At 44.4% G+C, this 22,410-nt stretch overlaps 1 protein-coding gene across 1 annotated transcript in view; it reads right to left on the bottom strand.

The window, feature by feature from the left end:
* KANSL1 (KAT8 regulatory NSL complex subunit 1) overlaps nucleotides 1-18,851 on the bottom strand; it is a gene marked incomplete at its 5' end in the record, with an annotated part of 50,840 nt that extends 31,989 nt beyond the window's left edge. Inside the window, 5 exons of the mRNA XM_015418277.1 lie at nucleotides 393-558; nucleotides 2,842-3,037; nucleotides 4,240-4,355; nucleotides 9,180-9,287; nucleotides 18,710-18,851. Coding sequence (XP_015273763.1) covers nucleotides 393-558; nucleotides 2,842-3,037; nucleotides 4,240-4,355; nucleotides 9,180-9,287; nucleotides 18,710-18,851 — 728 coding nt within the window. The remainder of the gene's footprint in view (nucleotides 1-392; nucleotides 559-2,841; nucleotides 3,038-4,239; nucleotides 4,356-9,179; nucleotides 9,288-18,709) is intronic.
* Between the last annotated feature and the right edge of the window lie 3,559 nt (nucleotides 18,852-22,410).

The following is a 22,410-nucleotide window of genomic DNA, read 5'->3' as shown; positions in this document are numbered from 1 at the left end:
CTGCCTGCTTAACTGTTTAAATAACACCTAGTCTCTAGCAGTGGATGTCGTGCAGTGCAGCCACTGAGAAACTAGGTCAGGAATGGAGCAGGTAGAGAAAGAGGTACTTTTCTCCTTTTCTCACAAACCAAATTCTTTTGCAGGCCACTCTTGAACAGTCATGGCCCAGCCTCAAGCGGCTTTCTGACCACGTCCATGACGTGAGAATCAGACAAACGGAACCCCCGGCCTGCACAGTGTCCGCTTCCAAGGGCACAGGCAGCGACCTGCTGGCATGGGTGGATGACCGGACAGCCGCAACGCCCTGGACTCTCTTCCCCAAACTGGACTCTCTCTGCATTCCGCTCTCCCCAAATTGAACACGAGGCCTTTCAGTCGAGGATCTGTCTTACCGTCTGGGAATGAGAGAACCGGGTGGATGCAGGAGTCCAGCTGTGAAAGACGTTCCATCAAAGGGGCTTCGTACTGGATTTCTGGAGGCACTGAGCTGCGAGTGCCGCAGAGAGCGCATAAGGGATTCACGTCACAGTTGCACCGCCCCGTGCTATTGCGATGAACCTGAACACAAGAAGGGGTGAGGAAATGGTCCAAATAACGTCAGAACCAGCATCCTGGCCAGTCTCCCTGCCTGCCTTAATGTTGAACACAGCCACTGAAAGCGCTTTGGATTGTGCCTCCAGAGAAGGTAGGCGGACCCATGACAGCCAGCTGAACAGCAACACACCAGACCGTTTCTTGGCACACAGGGCTGGATCTCCACTTAGGGCACTGAGGCACAGCCTGGAAGTGTTGTAAGAGCCACTAGGGTTCACCTTGCTCTCACTGTAAGTTTGCCATGGGCTATTCTATCTCATTCACTCCCCCCCCCGCCCCCACACATCAACTTCGTTTCCTGGTGCACCAGCATCTTCACTTATAGACATTGTGGGAATCCGGATAATACAGGCCAAAAAACTTACCTGCCTCCAGCCTAGCTCAACTCTTAAACTAACAAGTTTGGTGCAGTGGTTAAGTGCGCAGACTCTAATCGGGGAGAACCGGGTTTGATTCCCCACTCCTCCACTTGCACTTGGGCTGGATGACCTTGGGCAAGCTGTAGTTCTGATAAGAGCTGTTCTTGAAAAAGAGCAGTCCTTGAAAGAGCTCTCTCAGCCCCACCTACCTCATAGGGTGCCTCTTGTGGGGAGGGGAAGGGAAAGGAGTTTGTAAGCCGCTCTGAGACTCCCTTGGGTAGTGAAGGGCGGGGTATAAATCCAGTCTCTTCTCTTCTTCTTCTCTTATCACTTTGGGTGAACTGAGAAGGGTTGAAAGGACAGTTTGTGCTCGGCAGCCCAAAACGTCCCGGATGAAGCCAACAATGCTGGTTTATCCTGTTTAGGTACCAGCCTCTTAACTGTAGAACAACTGTTGTCCCACAAGATCTCTGGGAGAAGCTAGCCAACACTCAGATCGTTGAGGGGGGTCATGTTGGGGGGGGATTCACAAATATGCAAAAGATATTCTTGTTCCACATCATAATGTTCTGATATGTGGAAGCACCAACTTCACCCCTTCCTAATACCAGGAAGTGACCACGATTCTCTCCCCACAGGAAAAATTCACATTTTCGTTACCCTACATCACTAAATGGTTATGTAAGCAACCAGGAACTGCTTTTAAATTTGCACTTGATTACAAAAATAGAACAACATAGAGTAAGGTAGGTTTCCAGAGTTCATCATTCTAACGGAAAATGCGTATTTCCTGCATTGACACACCACGTTACCCACATTCTTACCTAAAACACAGGCCAATGGTAGACACACACAAAAGAATCTAATGGCGTTAATTGTGAAAAGCTTTCTAAGAGCAAAAACCATTGCACAACTCCGTGCAAACACAGAAAGAGCACATTCGGTATCAGGCAACAGTTCAGTGTCCTGAGCAGTGTTCCCTCTAAGCTGAGTTAGTGTGAGCTAGCTCACAGTTTTTTAGCCTCTGGCTCACACATTTTTGCCTTAGCTCAGGAAGGAGGGCTCCAGAGCAAACTAATTCATGCAGTAGCCAAATCATTCACTCACAACTTTAATGCCAGTAGCTCACAAAGTAGGAGTTTTGCTCACAAGACTCCACATCTTAGAGGGAGCATTGGTCCTGAGAGTCTGAAGTCCCTTTGTTTAACAGCAGCAAGTTTCCAGCCCTCGTGATGGCAAAGGGAGGCAGAGCACCACATAGATCACCCTGATGCAGCAGACCACAGACATCTTTGCCTACACGTGTCCCGTTAATTCTGCCTGAACAAAACACTTCTGAGCTCTCTCTTCCGTTAATTCTGCCTGAACAAAACACTTCTATTGCGTCCTCCTGATCTCCCTCACCTGTCCTAATGTATCGTTCCCACCGTACAAATGCAAGCCAAGCCCTGGAGCCTCCTAGGTAAGAAAAGCATCCCTTTATCATTTACACAATATTTCCCTTTGCAATTTTAGAACTCTTATTACTGCCTCAAGAATTCTGCATGGGATACCTAGTGTTGTGGGGACAGCCCCCCTGGAGCTCAGGGGACAGTTGTTGCCAGGAAAAGAAAGCCCCTTCCCTCTAGGTCAGGATACAGGATTGCTTGCCCACCTTCTCCTCTTCACCCAAGACGGTAGAGCCACTGCTTGGGAGATCAGGAGGACTCATTATCTCAAATTTTTATACATGCATTACAGAGGAAATTAATAATGTAAAAGGGAGGGAAAATCCAGTCTACTTTCACCCAGTAGTTCTGCTTTCGTTCATCACTTCCCCCTCTGCCCGTCTTTATTACCAATAAAACAATTCCCATTATCCAACAAAATGCAGAAACGACCAACTGACCTTTTTGGAGAGTGGTACCAGGGTGCTGGGCCGAACGAGCCGTCGTTTCTTGCAGCTGAGGACAGGGCGGGTGCGGGCTGCTACACAGGTTCCATCAGGAGGCAAAGGGACCAGGTTTAGCCTCTGTTTTTTACGCAGCAACTCCTCTGCATCTGAGCCGTCTCCCTGAGCATGCTCTGTCAAGCCGGGCTGTAGACTGCCCAAGAACAGACATTTTATTAGCCATTTTTGTTGTGCTCTCGCTCACAACCGCCCTGTGAGAGCTGAACTTACCAAAGTGTTGCCATTTTGCCCAAGGCAGCCTAACAGAGTCGTGCATGCAAATGACATTTAAAACCAGGTCCAATAACATACAGAACAGGCAGGTTTTCTACACCTCACGAGTTATGGCTCCTCAGTTCCTTTTACCCTCATTCTCTAGCTTGCCCTTCCTGCCTTCAGCTTCTTGCTGGAAAACGTTCACTGCATCACATTCCCTACCCTTTTTGTTCTCTTTCCTTGCTTTTGTTTTACACTTTCTGCCATGTTCTGCCTAGAACACTCTCCCACTAACCTGGTTTCCCCCAAATCTTCCAAATTCCTCACAAACGTATAAAATCTCTTCAGTCCAGTGCCACCTTTAAGATCAACAAAGTTTGTTCTTCTGCTTCAGATCAATACGACTACCCCCACCTGAACATAAAATAGGGTTGCCAAGTCCATCTTCCACCACCAGCGGGGGACTTTGGGGGCGTTCCTGGAGGGGGCGGGGCATACCTGACGTGATGACGTCACATTGGGGACGTCCACACACACCCCCACTCACCCGCGCGCCAGATCTCCAGAAACGGCAGTTCCCTGCACTTAAAGGAGCTGGCGTTTCCCCTTTAAGAGCAGCCGTGTTTCCCATTTAAGTGCACGAAGCTGGCATTTTCCTGCAAGCCTGATCTCAAGCTGAGATCGGGCTTGGGAGGAAACACGGGTTCCACACACTTAAAGGGAGAGAGAGGGGTGGCTGTGGGTGTTGGGCTTCCCCCGCTCGCCATCTGGCCGCCGGCGGGTAGAACCTCCCCCCGGGAGGGTTTGGCAACCCTAACATAAAATCCTTGTTTGGATTATCACTACCTCACCTTTTCCCACCAAACCCACTTCTACCCAATTTTTTCTCATTAACCAACCTCTGCCTCATTCTGCCTTCCTGTACCCTTAAGTCCTACACACTCACCTCTTCTCTAGACATTTAAGACTTCTTGTAAAGAAAGAAGCTCACGCATAAAAATCCTACAAGCACTGGAACAGCAGCATTTGCACAGAGGTATAAGTCACAGTATATTTAGGATCTTGTTGAAAGTACACTTTCAGAGAAGTCATTCCACAACATGTCTTTTGTCCCAAGAGGGACATCTGTAAGATCCTTACGTGTTTATGACGCCATTGACCGGCCTCGGCACTCCACAGGTTTTGGCAGGTAGGGACTCTTGGATATTGCCAACAGACGTACAAAAGTTCTCAGGCGGCTGAGAGACTGAAGTGCCCTGCAGTGATGAGGGGGAAAGTGTGTCAAGCGTTACAGTACTCCTAGATGGCAAAAACACCTCTGCTGGTAAACTGTGGCACTGGAATTATCTGGAACCAGGAGACGGGGCATTTAAACTCGTGTTTTGCTTCCAAGCAACAGGGCGTTCATCAGGCTGAAACATGGTTTGGTGACTTCAAAGCCCCAACAGCAATTCCCTTAGCCTTCAGAGAAGCATCACAAGAGCTCTTCAAGAGAGCTTAGGTAGCCGGGCAGGTTTGTCTTTTTTAATGATTAGTTCTTTACACCTCATAATCTATTGCTTGCTTATGAGAGTTCACACGGCATTAATTTTATTAAAAGGTATTGCTGCTTGTGTAACGTATCAAGGCTAACACACCTGGTGAGTTCCTGGACAAAACATAGACCAGGAAACTAGTCAAAAAGTTGTACACCTCTTCTTTCTCGTGGGGGCGGGGGGGGGGGGGGGGGACATTACTCTTCCGTGTAAGCATTTTCTCATATTTTCAAACTCTACATATGTAAATGAGTGCACTTGAATTGCTTTTCAGCTCCACTAAACATAGGGTTGCCAACTCTGGGTTGGAAAATACCTGGGGACTTTGGGGGTGGATCCAGGAGAGGGCGGGGTTTGGGGAGGTGAGGGGCCTCAGCATGGTACAATGCAATAGACTCCACCCTTCAAAGCAGCCATTTTCTCCAGGGGAGCTGATCTCTGTCAGCTGGAGATCAGTTGTAAAAATGGGAGATTTCCAGGCCCCACCTGGAGGCTGGCAGCCCTAACTAAACGCTTCAGTTCTGTTAAAAAGACATTGGCTTGAAGGGCATCTAAATGAAGATATGAGATTTTTCTATGTTAAGACTGGGACTTTGGATACTATTGCTCATATGTGCTATCGTAATTAATTAATGTTTGTCTTTTTTATTTGAATACTTTATATATTAAAGGCAAATGATATTTCAAGGCCAACAGTATAAATAGGACGTTCATTATCTGGGGGGAATTATGAAGGGGTCGCGAAGAGTCGGACTCGACTGTGCGACTGAACAACAACAACATGAATATCTGTCATCCAAACAACATCTACTTTCCATCTAATTCAGGAACAGTGAGTAGTATTCTACCATCCACATATACCATAAGGCACACAGAGTTCTCCCAAATTCAAGGGGGTGGAACTGCTGCCTTCTAATCAGCACAAAGCTGCACATGTGGAAAAAGGAGGAGGAGCAATTTCAGCTCTTTATTCTTTCCCTTCTTCAGTGTCTTGACCTGCGTGGCTCTTCCTCAGCATGGATCCCATGGCCTTAGAAATGATCGTTCCAGGGGTCAGAAAGAGCAGCGGCAATGGGAGAGAACATGGGACATGACACCCTCCACACACAGAGTGGTAGGATACTGCTCAGCAATGAGTATCTTCCTTGCTTTTGGAAAGTTCTGGGTACTTGGCTCACAGTCCAAAACACCTAACTCTGTACTGTGGCTTTGGCCCTTGTCTTCAAGGAACTGTGCTTAGTGTCCTTCCGTGTGAATACAAACAGAAATAGCCATTAATTACAGCATCCCTTTACTTTCAAGCAGATTCAATCATATAGTGAAAGTGGAATGTTAGCTGCAGGACCAGAGGTTGTGGATTATGTTCTCGGGTAGGCCAAGTACTTCATTACCCACACAAACCAAACTGTTTCACATTGTTGCGTCAACAATTAATATGCACTCTGATGCAGAAAGTGCATGAAACGCAAAATGGGAAGCTTAATTTAACTGAATGATTTTATACACCCCAACTGTTCCAATTCAGCCAGGGAAGGACAATTCCTTCACAGCCCTCCCCCATGGAAAAACCCCCCATGCCAATGTTCCAATTTTGAAGCAGTTGCTCCACTACCATTTCGATGTCACTGTATCATATATCCATGGCAGCTCAAGGCTACAATGCACATCCCATCTACCGAAGATGTATTATTTTTATGTCCATTAAATATAATGGTGATGCCAAAATCTTTCACTGCTGGTGCTTCGTCATCCTGAATCTTTCCCCCAAAAATTGCTACATGCAAATCAGCACCTTTCCTAATCCACTGATATTGAGAAAAGCCACTGGCGCTGGGGAGGAGTTTGGACACGCAAAGTGCTTGCTTCAGCTTTCCACCCACTTCCTTAATTTAAACTGCATTAGAATGAACATTTAAAATGAAATTGCACAGTGAAATAAGATACACGTTTAATAAAAAAAAATGTAAGTCATCTTTATTTTGTGAACTGAGCAGCTAAAACAGGGCAAAGTGGAAGGTGGCAGAGAACAGAAACAGGGAAGAGACTTTTGGGCGGAGGGAGAGGACTGTAGGTTCTGCTCTTACACTGAAAATTCTACTTAAGTACAATAAGAGAATCAACTGCTCCTAAATTCTTACAATATGGGGAGGCGACACACTGCAGTTGTCCAATGAAGACTAAGAGGCACTCTGTAAATGTCAGAGGAATTTTTCTTTCCAAGTTTCAGGACTTGGCCCTGGCACAGAAAGATGGCTTTGAGGGCCAAGAACCTGCTAAGACATTGGCACAAGGTGGGGGTGGGGGCCGTTTTTTTAAAAAGCACGCTTACCTAGAACAAGAGAGGTGGGGGGAGAATTGAGAGGGCAAGCAAAGGGAGTTTTTATGATAAGCTGCTGGATAGAAAGTGAGAGGGAAAATGAGGAGGCAGTTCTTGTATGGAAGAGGACAAACTGTACGTGATCTGTGGTTGAAACTTGTTTGCAGTTGGGGTGTGTGTGTGTGTGTCAGTGCTGGATTTCTAAGCCCCTTCCCTTCATTTGCAAATATAAAAGTTTAATAAACAACAACAATAGTAATAATAAGTGCATTATATATATTTGACTGCCAGGTAATTTGTGGCTTGCAACACTGCTTTTTGTCGTCTGAAGCCATGCGCTTTCACTTCCCATTTTCTACTCATGACAAATCTAAATCTAGATGATGTTTCTTCCACCTACCAGGCTGTGCCGATAGGCTGACTGACTCCACCCCAGCCTCACTCACTCACGCCCACAAGTGTACCTATTTTTATCTGTGGAATATGATTTTCCTTTTTATCTCAGATAATTAAATAATGTGTTATGCTGTTCACCTTAATTTGTGGTGTCTCCAGTCAAATGAGGCCAGGTAGTATGGCCTCTGAGACTCCAGAGAGTTTGTGATAACTAACGGAGGCAGAACGGGGCTAGATGGACGCATAATCCAACTGAGCAGCACCTTATATTTTTATGCAGTAAGTATCTTGCTTTGTTTCTCTTCAGTGTTTTGAGATATCGAAGTCCACCTCTCAATATGTTTCGAGGACAGATTCATGTCGGTCAAAGATGAAGGCAACAATTTTAGATTAAGAATACAGTGGATTATGTCCAGCACCAACTAACGTAGTTTTGCCGTCTGCCCTGTATATATTTTTAGCATTTGCAGCAGTGCTCTGGCAATCAGCGCTGACCTATAAGTCACTTGCCTTGATCTAAAGACAGAGTTGTACTCAAAAACCTGGCAATAGCCACACAACAGGAGCTGGGGAAGATAGCCAACTGGCAAGCTACCAACCAGGGGTCTGTGTACATGAGTGTATAGTGGTTAGAGTATTGGGCGAGGATTTCAGAGACCTGGTTTTAAATTTACACTCTGCCATGAAGCTCACTGGGTGAATCTGGGCAAGTCAGACTCAAACTCAACTACCTTACAGGGTTTGTTGTACTGATAAAATGGGGATGTAAAAAAACAAGTTTGAGCCAGCAAGAGCCAGTTTGGTGTAGTGGTTATGAGTGTGGACTCTAACCTGGGAGAACCGGGCAAGATTCCCCACTCCTCTACATGCAGCTGCTGGTGTGACCTTGGGCCAGTTACAAGTTATTTCAGAGCTGTTCTCTCACGAGCAGCTCTCGAAAGAGCTCTCTCAGCCCCACCTACCTCACAGGTTGTCTGTTGTGGGGAGGGGAAGGGAAAAGAGATTGTAAACTGGGTAGTGAAGGGTGGGGTATAAATCCAATCTCTTCTCTTCTTCTGTGTTCCCTCTTATTTTTTTCCCCCTACTGAGTGGAGCAGTTCACATCCTGAGCAGAATGTAACTGCTGTAATCTCCAAATGGGCAATGGGCAGTGCAAGACCCTGCGTGGCTCCGTGATTGCCACGGAGCAGGGCTTCCTGTGTTAATGAGTGGCCGCTCACACGCACAGTTTAGAGGGAACACTGGTAAGAACTATATATGTCACCCAGAGCAAGGACAGGATAAACAATGTACGAGATAGATTCAACTGTACATCCTGGTATCCTCATGGGGTTTGTAGCATTCTTCCTGGATCGGGAAGCATGTAAAACTTCCTTAAGTTACGACAGAGTCAAACCCTTGAGGCAAGAAGTCCAGTGTCATCTACTTTGAACGACAATGTTCAATCAGGCATAAGTCCCGCTTAGCCTTATCCACGCCTTCAGGTGGGAGCCTGTATACTGTTTCACAAGGGGTTTGGCCATTTGCACCCTTTATTTTGGGTGTTCCTGGAGTTCTTTATATCGAGAATCGAGAGAACACAAACTTGGGACTTTCTGAACACTGGCACGAAGGCAGTAAGCAGAAACTGTATTCGTTATTCTGAAATACCACAATGAGTCCGTTTTCTTGCAGAACAGTTTTACTCTGCATTACTGTATTTAGTATACACAGGAGGGTCTCCTGGAGGTAAACAAATAGACTGAAGACAGCACAGTAGAATATAACATCAGCAGAGTGGAGGAAAATGGAAGGAATAATAAAAAAGAAGTTGCTCCACCCTCAATGCTTACCAGTCTCTCAGTCCCAGGCTCCAACTTGATGTCAGTAGCACTGAGGGTGTGGGATGAGTCACCTAAGGTGGGTTCAGAGGGAGGTGCCTCGCCAAGGAGTATCAGGCCCTGAAAGGCACAGGGAAAGGGAAGTTAGCAGCACTTCATATGACAGGTCTTCGGAGGATGACTAAACCTTTTGCATGCCCCTCTGGCCTGCTCTGCTCCGCCCTGCATCTGCGAAGCCCACAGACCTCACTGATTCTCCACTTTCTTCTTGTAATCAAGTCTCCCTTATTCACTGTAGTATGATTGCTATCTCTCTCTCTCTCTCTCAACAAAATATGGTAACTTGCAAAGACAAACCTTGTTGCTCCACTCAGAAAACTCAGAAAAGATGGAGAGAAATTTCCTTTTACTTCTCCTAAGACAGGCAACATTTGCTCAGTTGGTCAATACGTTCAATATATTGTGTTTGTGATCCACAACGGTGACATAACCTTAATACAGTGTTAGTTGTATTTTAAGAGGCAATCTTTTTTTTTTTGAGCCCCCGGATGGGATTTTTTAATTATTTTTTTTCAAACTACAAAAACTATCACAGAAAAAGGGAAGGGGGACTACATATACGGGACAAAGTATAGAAACCCACTACTGACTAAAAACCCAAGAGAGGAGATCCTCACTAGCTTCATTACATCAAGTCTTCACGAGGCAATCATTTTCTTGAGGTGAGGGGGAAGGGAGGAATGTGGTTTCATTGTGTTTTGTATGTTTTTGGACCCTGCAATTGTAAGGTGGGATGAGCTACAAGGAAAAGACGGGGAATACTTTAAAATGTTCATCTTTTCAATTAAAACCACCATAGGATTCTTTCTAACAATAAGGACTACAAACAACTGAAGCAGAGTGTGCTGAGCTGAAATCAGTGTCAAAGCATCTTTTAAAACTGGTTCATCCACAACTCTTGTGTCACTTGAACTTGTACATTCTGAGGACACTTTTGCTTTAATCCATTATGGTAATAGGAGTATTCTACATTCCAGATTAAAGAATGGCCTTTCCTTCCAAGAGCAATAGCTTTTATTAAATGTTATGTTCTCACACACAAGAAGTTTTCAATCACTAGGAACTGTATTTTTAAAAGTGACAACACTTAACCAGCTTAACAGCCTTTAGCTGGTAGGTTTCTGAAGCATTTTCCAGTGCAATCTTACGCGGGTTTACTCAGAATATAGTCTATTCAATGGGTTTTATTTCAAAGAAAAATCTTAGGACAGCAGTGTCCCTCTCTCTTTTAGACTGGAGGAGAGAGAGATCTTTCCTGATAAAGTAGACCATGATATGGTTATGGCCTTGGTGTATATATAAACCAATGCATCCCAGTGAGCACAAAAATGAAAACGGGGGCATTTTTAAACCTCTCACTAAATCCTCAGAGGTTTACCAACTAGCAGCTAGCATTCTAGCCAGACAGCAACACAAACCCATGTGTGCAACTATGTGAGAGTTTCTAGAGCACTGCGTATGTTCAAAATTCCATTTGTTCTACAACCCTGCAAGACGAACCCACCAATATTTCCCTTTGTATACACAGCAGAATTGAGACTAAGGTAGCTGATCCTTGCCAGTGAGGATAAACTATGCAAGTGAGGATAAATCTATGCTTCACTGGCATGATTAAAATCTGTGCGATAAAATAGCAACCACACTGAAAGATTGGGGGGGGGGGTGATCGCAGAACATAGCTAGCAGATCTGCCCTTCTCTTTTTAAAGCAGAAGAATATGTAATGTCCAGGTTTTCTAATCGAATGTTTATACCGCAGAAAGTGCAAGACAGGAGAAAAAAACAACAGCAGGTTCTTTTTCTAGCAAAATCACAGCCAAGAGCCATCACAGAGAATGAATTCCACACAATAGATCACCCACCCCTCTCCCAATTCAACAGAGGAGTTATACTCCAGAACAAGATAAAAGTGTAACAAATGTAAACTGGTGATCTTTCAGTATACAGTGTGGTAGTATATCTGGGAATATATTTTCAAACGCAAAAGAAATCTTAGTAGTCCAAAATCCTCTTTGGCAGAGGATGTTTTCATCTCCCCTCTTCCTGTTCTGAGCTCGGTTTACAACTGATTTGCAACCAGTCATGCTAGATGAACACACACACATACTGAATATTTCACCAAAGCAACATTTCCTGCTTTTGTTCCCAGCTTGGTTCCAGTTCTTCTGCCAGTTAGATAAAGTCATGAAAACTGGAAAAGAATTGTTACCAGTCACAATCTATCAGGACTTTTCTTTCTTGGAGTGTCTCCCACCATACCACACCACACCCCCTCTGGTTGTGCAAAAGGCATACTTTCTATGGCAGGGACAGTCACAGATCAAATTTCAAGCCTCCGGTTAACAGGACTGGAGTGGATTTCGCAAAGCAGTGGTTCTGTGACAAAGGGACAGCTGGAGGTCTCTACAGCCCATCTCCCTGATTATGGGTTTTAAGGGCTGGGTTTTGTTTTGTTTTTGTATTCCACGGGAACCAGGACACTTCTGTTCTAAGTCATGTAAGACACGCAGTTGTTTCGGTAGACTTAAAATACTGGAAAACCACATACAAGCATTCTCTCTCAGCCCCTGTGACACTGAATAAAGTGAAGTGAGCTGTGTCTTGCATGTTTTTTGGATGTTGCAAGAGGCGGTTCTAAATGCCAAGGGTGCAGCTACATTTGCACTGGGGCTGCCACATGCAGTAAAGTTTCGTAAAAAAAAAAGGAGGAGGAGGAGGAGGAAAAGAAGGTAATCTATACTTGTTGGAATCTACCCCCCACTCCACTCTATAACTGTACAAAAGGAGGCAGGGTGGATGACCTCGGAACACACCAGGACAAGTTTCACTTTCAACCTGCAATTTAAACTCCCCAGGACATAGGACACCTTTCCTTTTTCAACACTTGCTTTCCTCCAAACTGGAAAAAGATAAATTACTTTTCAGACGGCGTTGTTTGCCTGGGTCACAAATATTATGGTAGTCTACTACTTATTTTTCCCACTCTGACATGAAATCAATAGCAGCAGGTGGAAAATTGTTTGGGGGTGTTTGTGTGTGTGCGTGGAAGGTCTATATATGTTATAAGACTGTTCTTCATGTTTAACCAACCATCCCATGATGTCAACATTGATCCCTTCTGTTATTCTCGTTCCTCCATTTTCTGCATTGTAGCAAGAAAACAGTGACAATGTTATCTGTATATGCTAGGTTTGATATTTCCAGGGGTCATTTCCTGCAGGAGCGTACAGGCGTGGAGCTCTGGCAGTAAAGAGCCCAGGGGGCGGGCACATGCAACAAGCCCCACCCCCTGCTCCCAGCAGCCCTCAGTCAGAGCAAGAAGCAGCCAGGTAAGTTGCAGAGCCCGCCCTGTCCAAAACAGTCCAGTGGCACCTTTAAGACCAGGTTCTGTTCGGGTACAAGCTCTCCCTCCTCTGTGAGGGCAGATCTGCATGTCCCCCCCCACCAATAGCTAGCAATCCAAAACAGTCCAGTGGAGCCTGAGCGGTGGGTGTTGCCTTCTGACACACTTCCAGTGATGTCAGGGGGTGTGGCATATGCAAATAAGTTATGCTAATGAGCTCCTGCACCTCTTTTTCTACAAAATGACCCCTGGATATTTCCTTTTTCATTTGCATTTAAAGTATTACAAAAGGCACTTACTTTGCTTCCCTACCCCCCTTTCAAAGAATCCATCACTCAAAGGTGAGGGGGGGGGCACAGATGAACAAGCCTTTGGGACAGCCTTAGTAAGGCTCTGTCAGTTCTATTCTGACAATACTAACCGCACAACATTCCAACTTGTTCTCTCAAACATGGAACTTTTTATTCTATGTGATGATGAGTCTCAAGAAGAAGCAAGTTCTGCTCTCAGAGATTTGGAGAGGGTGGTATCTCCTCCCAATATTGCTCTTTGGATCAGCTAAAACAGTTCACTTACTCTAGCCAAGTTTTGCCTGCTGCATTTCCATTCAGCTTCCAGCATGCTGATTTTCACTGACGCAGACAAGTTTAGGGGTCATTTCGTAGAAAAAGAGGTCCATTAGCATACCTATAACTCATTAACATATGCCACGCCTCCTGACATCACCGGAAGTGTGTCAGAAGGGGAAGCAAAAAGGGGGGGGGAGAGGCATCTTCAAAAGCCTCCCCTTTCCCAGCAGGCCTGCCAAGGCGGGGGGGGAAGGCAAAGAGAGAAGGGATTAAAAGGAAGGGGAGGCGGGCAATCATGCCTGGCTTCCCTGCTCAATCTTCTCCAGGTGCCCCGCGCCTGCGGGGCACCTGGAGAAGATTGGGCAGGGAAGCCAGGCATTTAATTCCCCCCTTTGGGGGGCAGGGCCTGGGCTCTTTACTGCCAGAGCGCTGCTCCAGGGAGCTCCAGCAGGAAATGACCCCTACAGACAACTACCTTTGCCACTCCACTTATCAAGGGAAAAGCCAAAGCTCACAGGTAGAGCTCACACTGCATGAAGGCTTCAAGATCAGTCCACGATATCTCTTGTTAAAGGAGCTCAGAAAGGCCGGGGGGCGGGGGGGAATACTGCACAAGACCTTGGAGGCTGGAGAGCAGTGTTAGATGGACTGATGGGGTGGGACCAAACATCTTTTCTACAAGTGAAAAAGGAAGTGTCCCCTCTGATCACTTCAAAATATTATGCTGAGGATCACAGTATTTTCTTGAGACGGGGCCATAAGAAGCGGAGGAATTGGATGAGATCTACCAAGTAAGTTGGCTGGATCCAACCATGGTCTGTCCAAAATAAGGCAACTTGAGGTATGCATATATACCAGCTACTCTCAGAAACAGGATCCAGCACCACTGGACTCCTCTGGACAAAGTGAGAGGCACGGGAACAAAACCATTGGGTACATTGTAAATATCCCAACTGAATGATTAAAACCTGAATCCTCCTCTATGACCACGTTTTGTCACAATTCTTAGCTCATATATAACAATTCTGTGATATAGATTATGCCCTCAACTGATCACTGTATTAGGGGCAAACAGAGACCGGGGCATGTAGTTTTCTGATGCTATCTTTTTCCATTGAAAAATTTCCATCTCCATTTGTGTAAATACAGTTTGTCATCTATAGTCAAAGAGTGTTGTGCTGCGAGTCAATCATGTTATATGGGCTAAATGTGAGATATGAAGCATGGACAAACTCCAGTGCCAGTATATCATTCAGAAGCTTGTACACGATGTACTTGAGTTCTTTTTGTTGACATTGTTTAAATATTTTATTTATTTAAATGTATACCAGAAGATTTTCCAATTCAAATTTCCCACCAAAACCCATATCATTGGGGGTGGAGAAAATTTTGGTCCTGAATCAGATTTAGACAGAAACAATGCAATTCTTTCCCCAGCCAATCCAAATAGTTCTCTTCGGTCCGGGTCTGGAAAAATACTACCTTGACTCTTAAGACGACTGGCAACTGTCTCACACTTGCCGAAACATTCAACTCTATAGGGTCTACAAGTACTGCCAATATGCAGAACTGGAAGGGATCTGTACACACTGCTCTAGTGAACACCCTCATTTCTCTGCTTTTCACTTCGCAATAGATCACCTTCTCCAGTTCCTGAGTCTGAGCTTTCATCCACACAAATCTCTCTCTCTATGTAACAGACTTCTCCACCCCTTATTCAGCAAACTGTTGAGTTCTTTAGAAACAATTCTCAAGCCTCCCCCAGTTATCTTACGATTTACCAATTCCGCATTAATACTAAGTAAGCCTCCTCTCTGCTGTCTCCACAAATGGTTCTCATATACCTGCTTTTCTCCTTTCACTGTCGATGGTCAGGAGATCCACAAGTTCACACTGAGTTCTTTCAGAACTCTCGGATGTATGCCATCCAGGCCTGGTGATTTCTTAGTTTTTAAGTTGTCTATCAGTCGTAGGACCTCCTCTCTCGTCACCTCAATCTGACTCAGGTCTTTCAACACCCCTCCTGAATCAGCGGTTCTGGAGTGGGCAAGCACTTCTCATCTTCCACAGTGAAAACAGAGACAAAAAATGCATCCAACTTTTTCAGCCATTTCCCTATCATCCTTCAGAACTCCTTTTACCCATTGGTCATCCAAGGGCCCCACTGCCTCCCTGGCTGGTTTCCTGCTTCTAATGTATTTGAAGAAAGTTCTATTGCTGGTCCTTATGTTTTTTGCTATATGCTCCTCATATTCCCTTTTTGCCTGCCTTGATCACAGACTTGCATTTTATTTGCCGCAGCCTTTGTTCCCTTTTATCAACCTCACTGAGACTAGCTTTCCACCACTTAAAAGAATCCTTCTTACCTTTTACAGCTTCCATTACTTTGTTTGTTAACCATGCAGGCTTTTTTCTATACCTATCTGTGCCTTTCCTAACCTGCGGTATATATTTTTTCTGAGCTTCTAGGAATGTAGTTTTAAATAGCTTCCAAACTTCCCCAGTGGTTTTGACTCCTGCCAACCTAGCAGTTTGAAAGCAAGAAATTGCAAGTAGATAAATAGCACAAATCCAACAAGAAGCAAAAAAGGAGAAGGCAGGAAGTAGCGAGGGACAGGAGTAAACTCTAAGGAAGACAGTGAGGTAGAAGAGGGGGGGGGGCTTCACTCTGCATCTCAATTTCCCAATGGTTGGAAGCAAGCAAGTCCTCTTTCTGAATTATAAACATCTTCTCCACTGCGAATGTCAATGTTCCTTACAGCTCCTGCGTCCAATTCCATGCATATTTATAAGAAACCAAGGCTTGCTGAACTCAAAAGGACAGCCTCAAAGCAAATATCCAAATGTACTGACCATATAGAGATAATCTGGATGGGACATATTACTAGCGTGCAGGAAGAAATCTGAGAAACAGGGGAGGGAGCTCACCCTATAAGAAATTACAGAGACCAAAGGCAGAGTGGTTTGAAGGACAGAAAGTGTTCCATTTGGAAATCAATAGTGCAAGCAGGTCTATGCATGTTAAAGGCTTTTTTAAAAAAGTACCCTTAAAGGCTCAAAAGAATAAAAATCAAAACTGCACTTAAAACACAGTGCTCCCTCCCAAGTTCTAACCAACAGATGCCGATCAACTGATTATTACTTTACTATGGCCAAATATTCGTCTTTATTCCCCCCCCCTTTCCAAAAAGAAGAAGAGGAGAAGAGATTGGATTTATACCCCACCCTTCAATCGGAGTCACGGAGCGGCTTACAACATCCTTTCCTTTCCCCTCCCCACGACAGACACCATGTGAGGTAGGTGGGGCTGAGAGAGCTCTTGACAGAAACTGCTCTTTCAAGAACAGCTCTGACAGAACCATGGCTTGCCCAAGGTCATCCAGCAGGTGCAAGTGGAGGAGTGGGGAATCAAACCCAGTTCTCCCAGATTAGAGTCCGCGCACTTAACCACTACACCAAACTGACTCTCAAAGCTCAGGAATGTGTATGTGATTCACACCCCTCATTTTTATCCTCACAACAACTGCACAAGATAGTTTATCAGCCAGTGAGCCTATTAATGGCAGAGAGGCACAGCAAAATTTTGACTGAGCAGCTGCTGCTGCTGCAGGAATCTCCAAGAAGACTTTCATTGAACAGTTTTCTGTTACGGTGCTTTATTTATGTATTGCTTTTGTTAGTCTGTAGTCTGACCTTGGTGTTCCACGATAAAAGCCAAGGAGATGAACCATTCAGAGAACTGCTCACGTTTTATAGGAACCTGACCTAACAGTGTTACAACATATCATTCAATTTCTTTAACTGCAGAAAAATGAAATTAACTTTTAATCAGTGAGGATTAATCTTGATGATTAAGCTACCTTTTTGTTGTTCTGAGTAAAAAGTGAACATTTCAAAAATACTTGACCAATATTTGACAATATTTGAACATTCAAATGATCAAATTTCTTTTTGATCAGTTGATGTCCAGCCCTAATCTGTCCCTCTATATGTAAGAAGACATAAATATTCAGGAACATGCACAACATGTTTAGTGAGAAATCAGACCTACGAGCATACATCTGTAGGCCCCGCTCTCCTGATTCGTCCTCTACAAAAATGGTTAGATCTGCTTGTATACAGCTATATATATGTAGCACTAAGAGGTTATGCCGACGACTCCACAAGTGGAAGGAGGTAACAAAGCTTGCTTGTTGCATGTAGAGCATTCACAGCCAGACAGTGCTGGATTCAACCTTCCAAATAATGCATTATCTATTTCCACTTCCCTAGCTCCTGTATTCAAATTGGGGAAACAGTTGGGGGCAATAAAGAGAGAGAGTAAAGAACATGGAGATTTTCTCACACTTTTTCTCTCCAAAACCTCAGTCAGAACTATACTTTTGATGCAAATGTGAATTTTTTTCATGCCACCTCATTTGGTAATCACCATTTAGCAACTGAAGATGCGTCTGGGATGAAATGTCTGGTTGTGCATAAGTTCCTCCATGCAATGTCCCAGCTCATTTATTTTTTATTTAGTATTTTCTTTTATTGCTGCCTCTCCATGGATCTTGTCCGAGGCAGGTCACAAAACAGAATAAAACCCCAGGCAGAGCATAAAAACATAAATCACTGAGCAACTTAAAATGAATTTAAGAGTTCTCTAGCCAGTTTGGTGTAGTGGTTAAGTGCGCGGACTCTAATCTGGGAGAATGGGGTTTGATTCCCCACTCCTCCACTTGCAGCTGCTGGATGACCTTGGGCAAGCCATAGTTCTGGTACAGCTGTTCTTGAAAAAAGAGCAGTTTCTGTCAGAGCTCTCTCAGCCCCGCCTACCTCACAGGGTGTCTGTTGTAGGGAGGGGAAGAGAAGGGTGTTTGTAAGCCGCTCTGAGACTCCCTTGGGTAGTGAAGGGCCGGTATAAATCCAAGCTCCTCCTCCTCCTCCTCAAAGCACACTGTAAAATTGGTGTCAAAAGATCAACCCCTTCATTAAAAGAAGACATTTTGGCCTGGCACCTAAAAGAGAGTTGTGCAGGTGCAGGTGCAGGTGCCTGGAGAGCCTCAAGGGAAAACGCATTATTACAGCAAGGTGCCATTACCGAAAAAGCCCTGCGTCTGTTTGCTATCAGCCATGCCTCGGATGGCGGGGTTTGAGAAGACCTTAGCAGGTGGGGTGGACAGTATGGGACGAGACAGTTCTTCAAGTATCTGACCTCAAGGATTGGGCATAGAAATCCTCTGTGTGGTGCGAATTGGTCTACTGATTCTCAATGAACACTATCTCACCTACTATGTACTTTAAGAACACAAAAGGTAAATATTTACTGGTCAGAAAGTGATAACTGCTTAGGGGAGAAATTTGGTCTCAAGCGATGAAATTGCTTCTAATGCTGCCGACTTGCAGTGCCTCTAACAAGATATATGCATAGTCCTGGCAACAGAGAGGATCAGTCACATCGAGCTATAAAAATCCTGACCCAAGCATGCACCAACCCACACCTACACCTCTGCCTGCTCCTTATGATACAGAAGATATTTTGGGAAGGCATTTGGGGCAGCACTGGCTGGAAGGCCTCTACTTCCTTACCTTGTTCGCTCGAATCTGCTTGTAAATATCTGTTTGCTGCCGGATTCGGTACTCCAGATCCGAGACATGTGCCTGAAGCCAGTTCCAGCGACTCACAATGGCTGCTCTGTCTGCTGCCCATCGCCATTCTGACCGCCGCCTCCTGAAAAATGAGAAAGGATTTTGTAAAAATGACAGGAACACATAGCTTCAATCTGAGAGCCACTCATATTCCCACATAGACTTTGTGTTTCTCAACCAAAAGAGAAATATTCCCTCTACCACAAAATCATCCACACAATCAACAACAGAATAATACAAACCTAAAAAATACAATGGGTCACGCCACTCAGCCCCATAACAAGACACTTACTTAGAAAGCAAAACAAACACCTCAATATTTCAGTGCTTCACTAGCCAATTTACCAGAGGTTTTTCCTACAAATATCCCTATATAACTATTATTTTGGTCAACTCACAATAGAAAGTGTGATCATTGTTCCCTTTTAGACTTCTACAAAATAATATGTCTTCTAGAGAACCAACATCCCTGAAGAAGTAAGGATAGGCCTAGATTTATTTTAATCTTTGATCTTAATATTAACTTTTACCATTTCAGAATTTTAATTTTTTTTTTAGATTCCTGTGGATAATTTTAGATGTTATTTCATTTTATAATTTTACTGGGTTTTTTAAACCTGTTATTTACTTGTCTCTTACTGTATTGTTTGCTGATGTAAGGCTGCGGTCACACGGAGCATTAGCCACGCTACAGAAACGGAAGATAGGCGGATTTTCCGGGTGCGATCAAACCGCAACATCTGGGAAGTGTAGAGCTCCCGTGGCTAACCCGAGGCTTCCCACTGAAGATGCGCCGTAAAAAACTAGTACCTCCGAGGTACTAGTTTCCTGAAACCGCGGGGCAAGGGCGGGCGTCTGATCGCGTTTCCGGTGGTAGCTCGTGGCATCCGGCCGGCCGCCCATGTCCCGTCGCGAAAAAGTTTTGTTTTTCAAGTCTCCATGAGATGCGCACAAGCACACAACGGCGCATGCGCACACTTCAGTTACAAAAAAAACCACAACTCCCGCCGCGCCGCTTCTTTGCTGCGCCGCAGGATTGACGTATCGGCCCCTCTCCTCGAACCATGGGACGTCAGCAGGATGTTTGATCTGGTGGCCGCGTGGTAGTTCACTCCGGGGCAAACAGCCACGCCGCCGCCCCCCCCGGCGATATCTATGACCGTAATTATATATATGCATATGGCCTATGACCGTAATTATAAATTGATTGCTTGATCTGCAAGACAGGTTAAGCAATTTTAAAAAAAATATCCCTGAAACCTTTCCTCAAATGGCAATAACCCCCCTGAACTACAAAACAACCAAACAGAAATGCGGAACACACTTTCTTCCCAGACATACCCTAAGGGATGCAGTGCTTTCATCTTTTACCTGATAAGATCAAGTAGCCAAGTCTGATTGGCTACAAACTATTATGACACTGCTATGTGATCCCCAATTGGCTGGGATGACAGCTGGCAAGAGATGCACTTTGGAAAAACAAACAACAGAGATGGCACCAAAAGGAAATGTTGAGAGGGGCGGTGAATAGGTTCCAACAAGCATTTAGGGAGTTTTCAGAGAACAGACTGGGAAGGCCTAAAAGCACCTCCTCCTCAGCATGCCAGAACATTTGATGAAGAACATTTAGTAGAGCACTAATTAATGAGTTCATGTTTAATTGTTTCCCACAGTCCCTAAATCACTGTACTAAGACTACCCACTGTATTGCACCAAATACCGACCGGACTTTAAAGAAAAAAACGTGAAGGACAAACTGCAAACCGGGGGGGGGGGGGGGGGGGGAGAGAGAGAGTGAGACTTGCACAAAAGCAAGGTGGCGGCACATTAAGCCTGGCTGGGCACAGTTTAAGCTAGAACATCCACAGAATTAGCTTGCCTCCAGCCAAAACAGCGGTTTGTTTTGTAGAAGAAAGTCATGAATACCTCAACCTGTGTTGCAATCAAGATGCCCTTTTCTCCAATGACTCAGCCAGGTGCACTGTCAGTGCTACCAGCAGCATACTAGCTTGTTCCCTGTCCAGTCAAATAAATCAAAGCTGGTGGAGGACTGGCGATCAAGTCTTTCCACCTCAAGATTTACACAGAAAAGTAAGTCAGTCTGCTAGGGAAAAGAAGAAATTCAGCACAGTATTGGGGGGGGAGGGGAGAGACTAATACACCAAGGTTTGGGAGCTATATCTTGCGATTATTTGTGTTACGCCAAGTACACCCGGTATTTTATGAAAAATTTTTAAAAATGCAGAGGAGGGGAGCAAAAGAAAACAAGGAATGAGAGCATAACACATACACTGACATTGTACACTAGAGACTCACCCCCCAAGATACCAGGTTCCATATACTATGTTACCATCAGAAAAAAATCTTCAAAACTTTTGATGGTTGTTTACAGACATTGACAGAACAATGAAAATCTGTTTCCTAAGGGAGCAACCCCCCACACATGCACACATTTCCACATGTGCTCCCCCTCCCCATGCAGATCTTCTGAGACTGGTATTATGATAATTGGGGTTAACTATATACTGAAATAAAGCCTTCCTGGTACTGGTGTCATAATTATGAAACTCTGAATACAAGGCCTGCCTAGATGAGTCACCTGGAAGCTTCCAGAGAATGGTGCAAACATCTTTTATGCCAAAAAACTTAAGGCACAGCATGAAACACCATTTTATTGTGCTGATCTTACGCCGTTTTTATGATTGTGGTGATTTCATTGGGGGTGGGGGATAAACACCTATAGTGTTTATCATGCTTGGAAAAGAAAGACAGACGTCGAAAAAGAATGTGATCAAAAAAAGGAGAGCCAATCAAATGCAGACTTTGTCCAGCAGATGCTGTTCATCAAGATGCAGGATCAAAACAAAAAGACAGAAGCTTTCATGACCCTAACTGAAAACTGACATATTTTTATGACTCATAAAAACAAAGAAGCAATAGCATTTAGTAGTTTCTAGTACAGACTTATTTTCAACCAACGTACTTTTTTCAAACCACTACTAATGTTCTGAAATTACTACCAAATAAATCTCTCTTCAATTATTTCTAGCACATCCCTTTGCTCTTTATAAGAATACTGGATTGCCTTGTAGCCAGCCAGACATATTGCTTGTCTCAACAATAGTCATCAAAGAAATGGCTTGTGAACTGGCAACTCCGGGATTCCCTGGGTCACAGAAACTGGCCAAACACTATCCCCAGTTCCCATTTAGAGACACCAGGGATTAAACCCAGGGTGCTGCATAAGTAGAATACATACACTACTATCAATTTAGAGCATCTCCACTATATTAGGATCATGCTGTATTTTTATAAATACCGATTTATTGACTCAGCATTGTTTTAAATATTTGCTTTAAGATACAAATTATGGCAGCCATAGGGTTATTATCTCCAATGGCAGTCAAAATCTCTGGGAATCACAGCTCTACTACAAAATGAAAGAAAAATTCCTATTCATAATATTAAATTACAGATGAGCTTTTCCACACCATTTAAGGAATGTGACATCTAAGACTGGATCTGCACATGCAGAAGAAAGAGATGAGGAGGCAGAGGATTCCTGAGATGGAAGAATGGAAGATTATATTTTCCATAAAGTTCCTTTCCCTTCAGAATGCATGAGGAACAAGCATGAAATG

The sequence above is a fragment of the Gekko japonicus genome, unplaced genomic scaffold (assembly GCF_001447785.1).
Source record: "Gekko japonicus isolate JY-2015 unplaced genomic scaffold, Gekko_japonicus_V1.1 scaffold4075, whole genome shotgun sequence".
Classification (NCBI taxonomy): domain Eukaryota; kingdom Metazoa; phylum Chordata; class Lepidosauria; order Squamata; family Gekkonidae; genus Gekko; species Gekko japonicus.
Note: the sequence above shows the minus strand (reverse complement) of the source record. Positions and strands in the feature narration are given on the sequence as shown.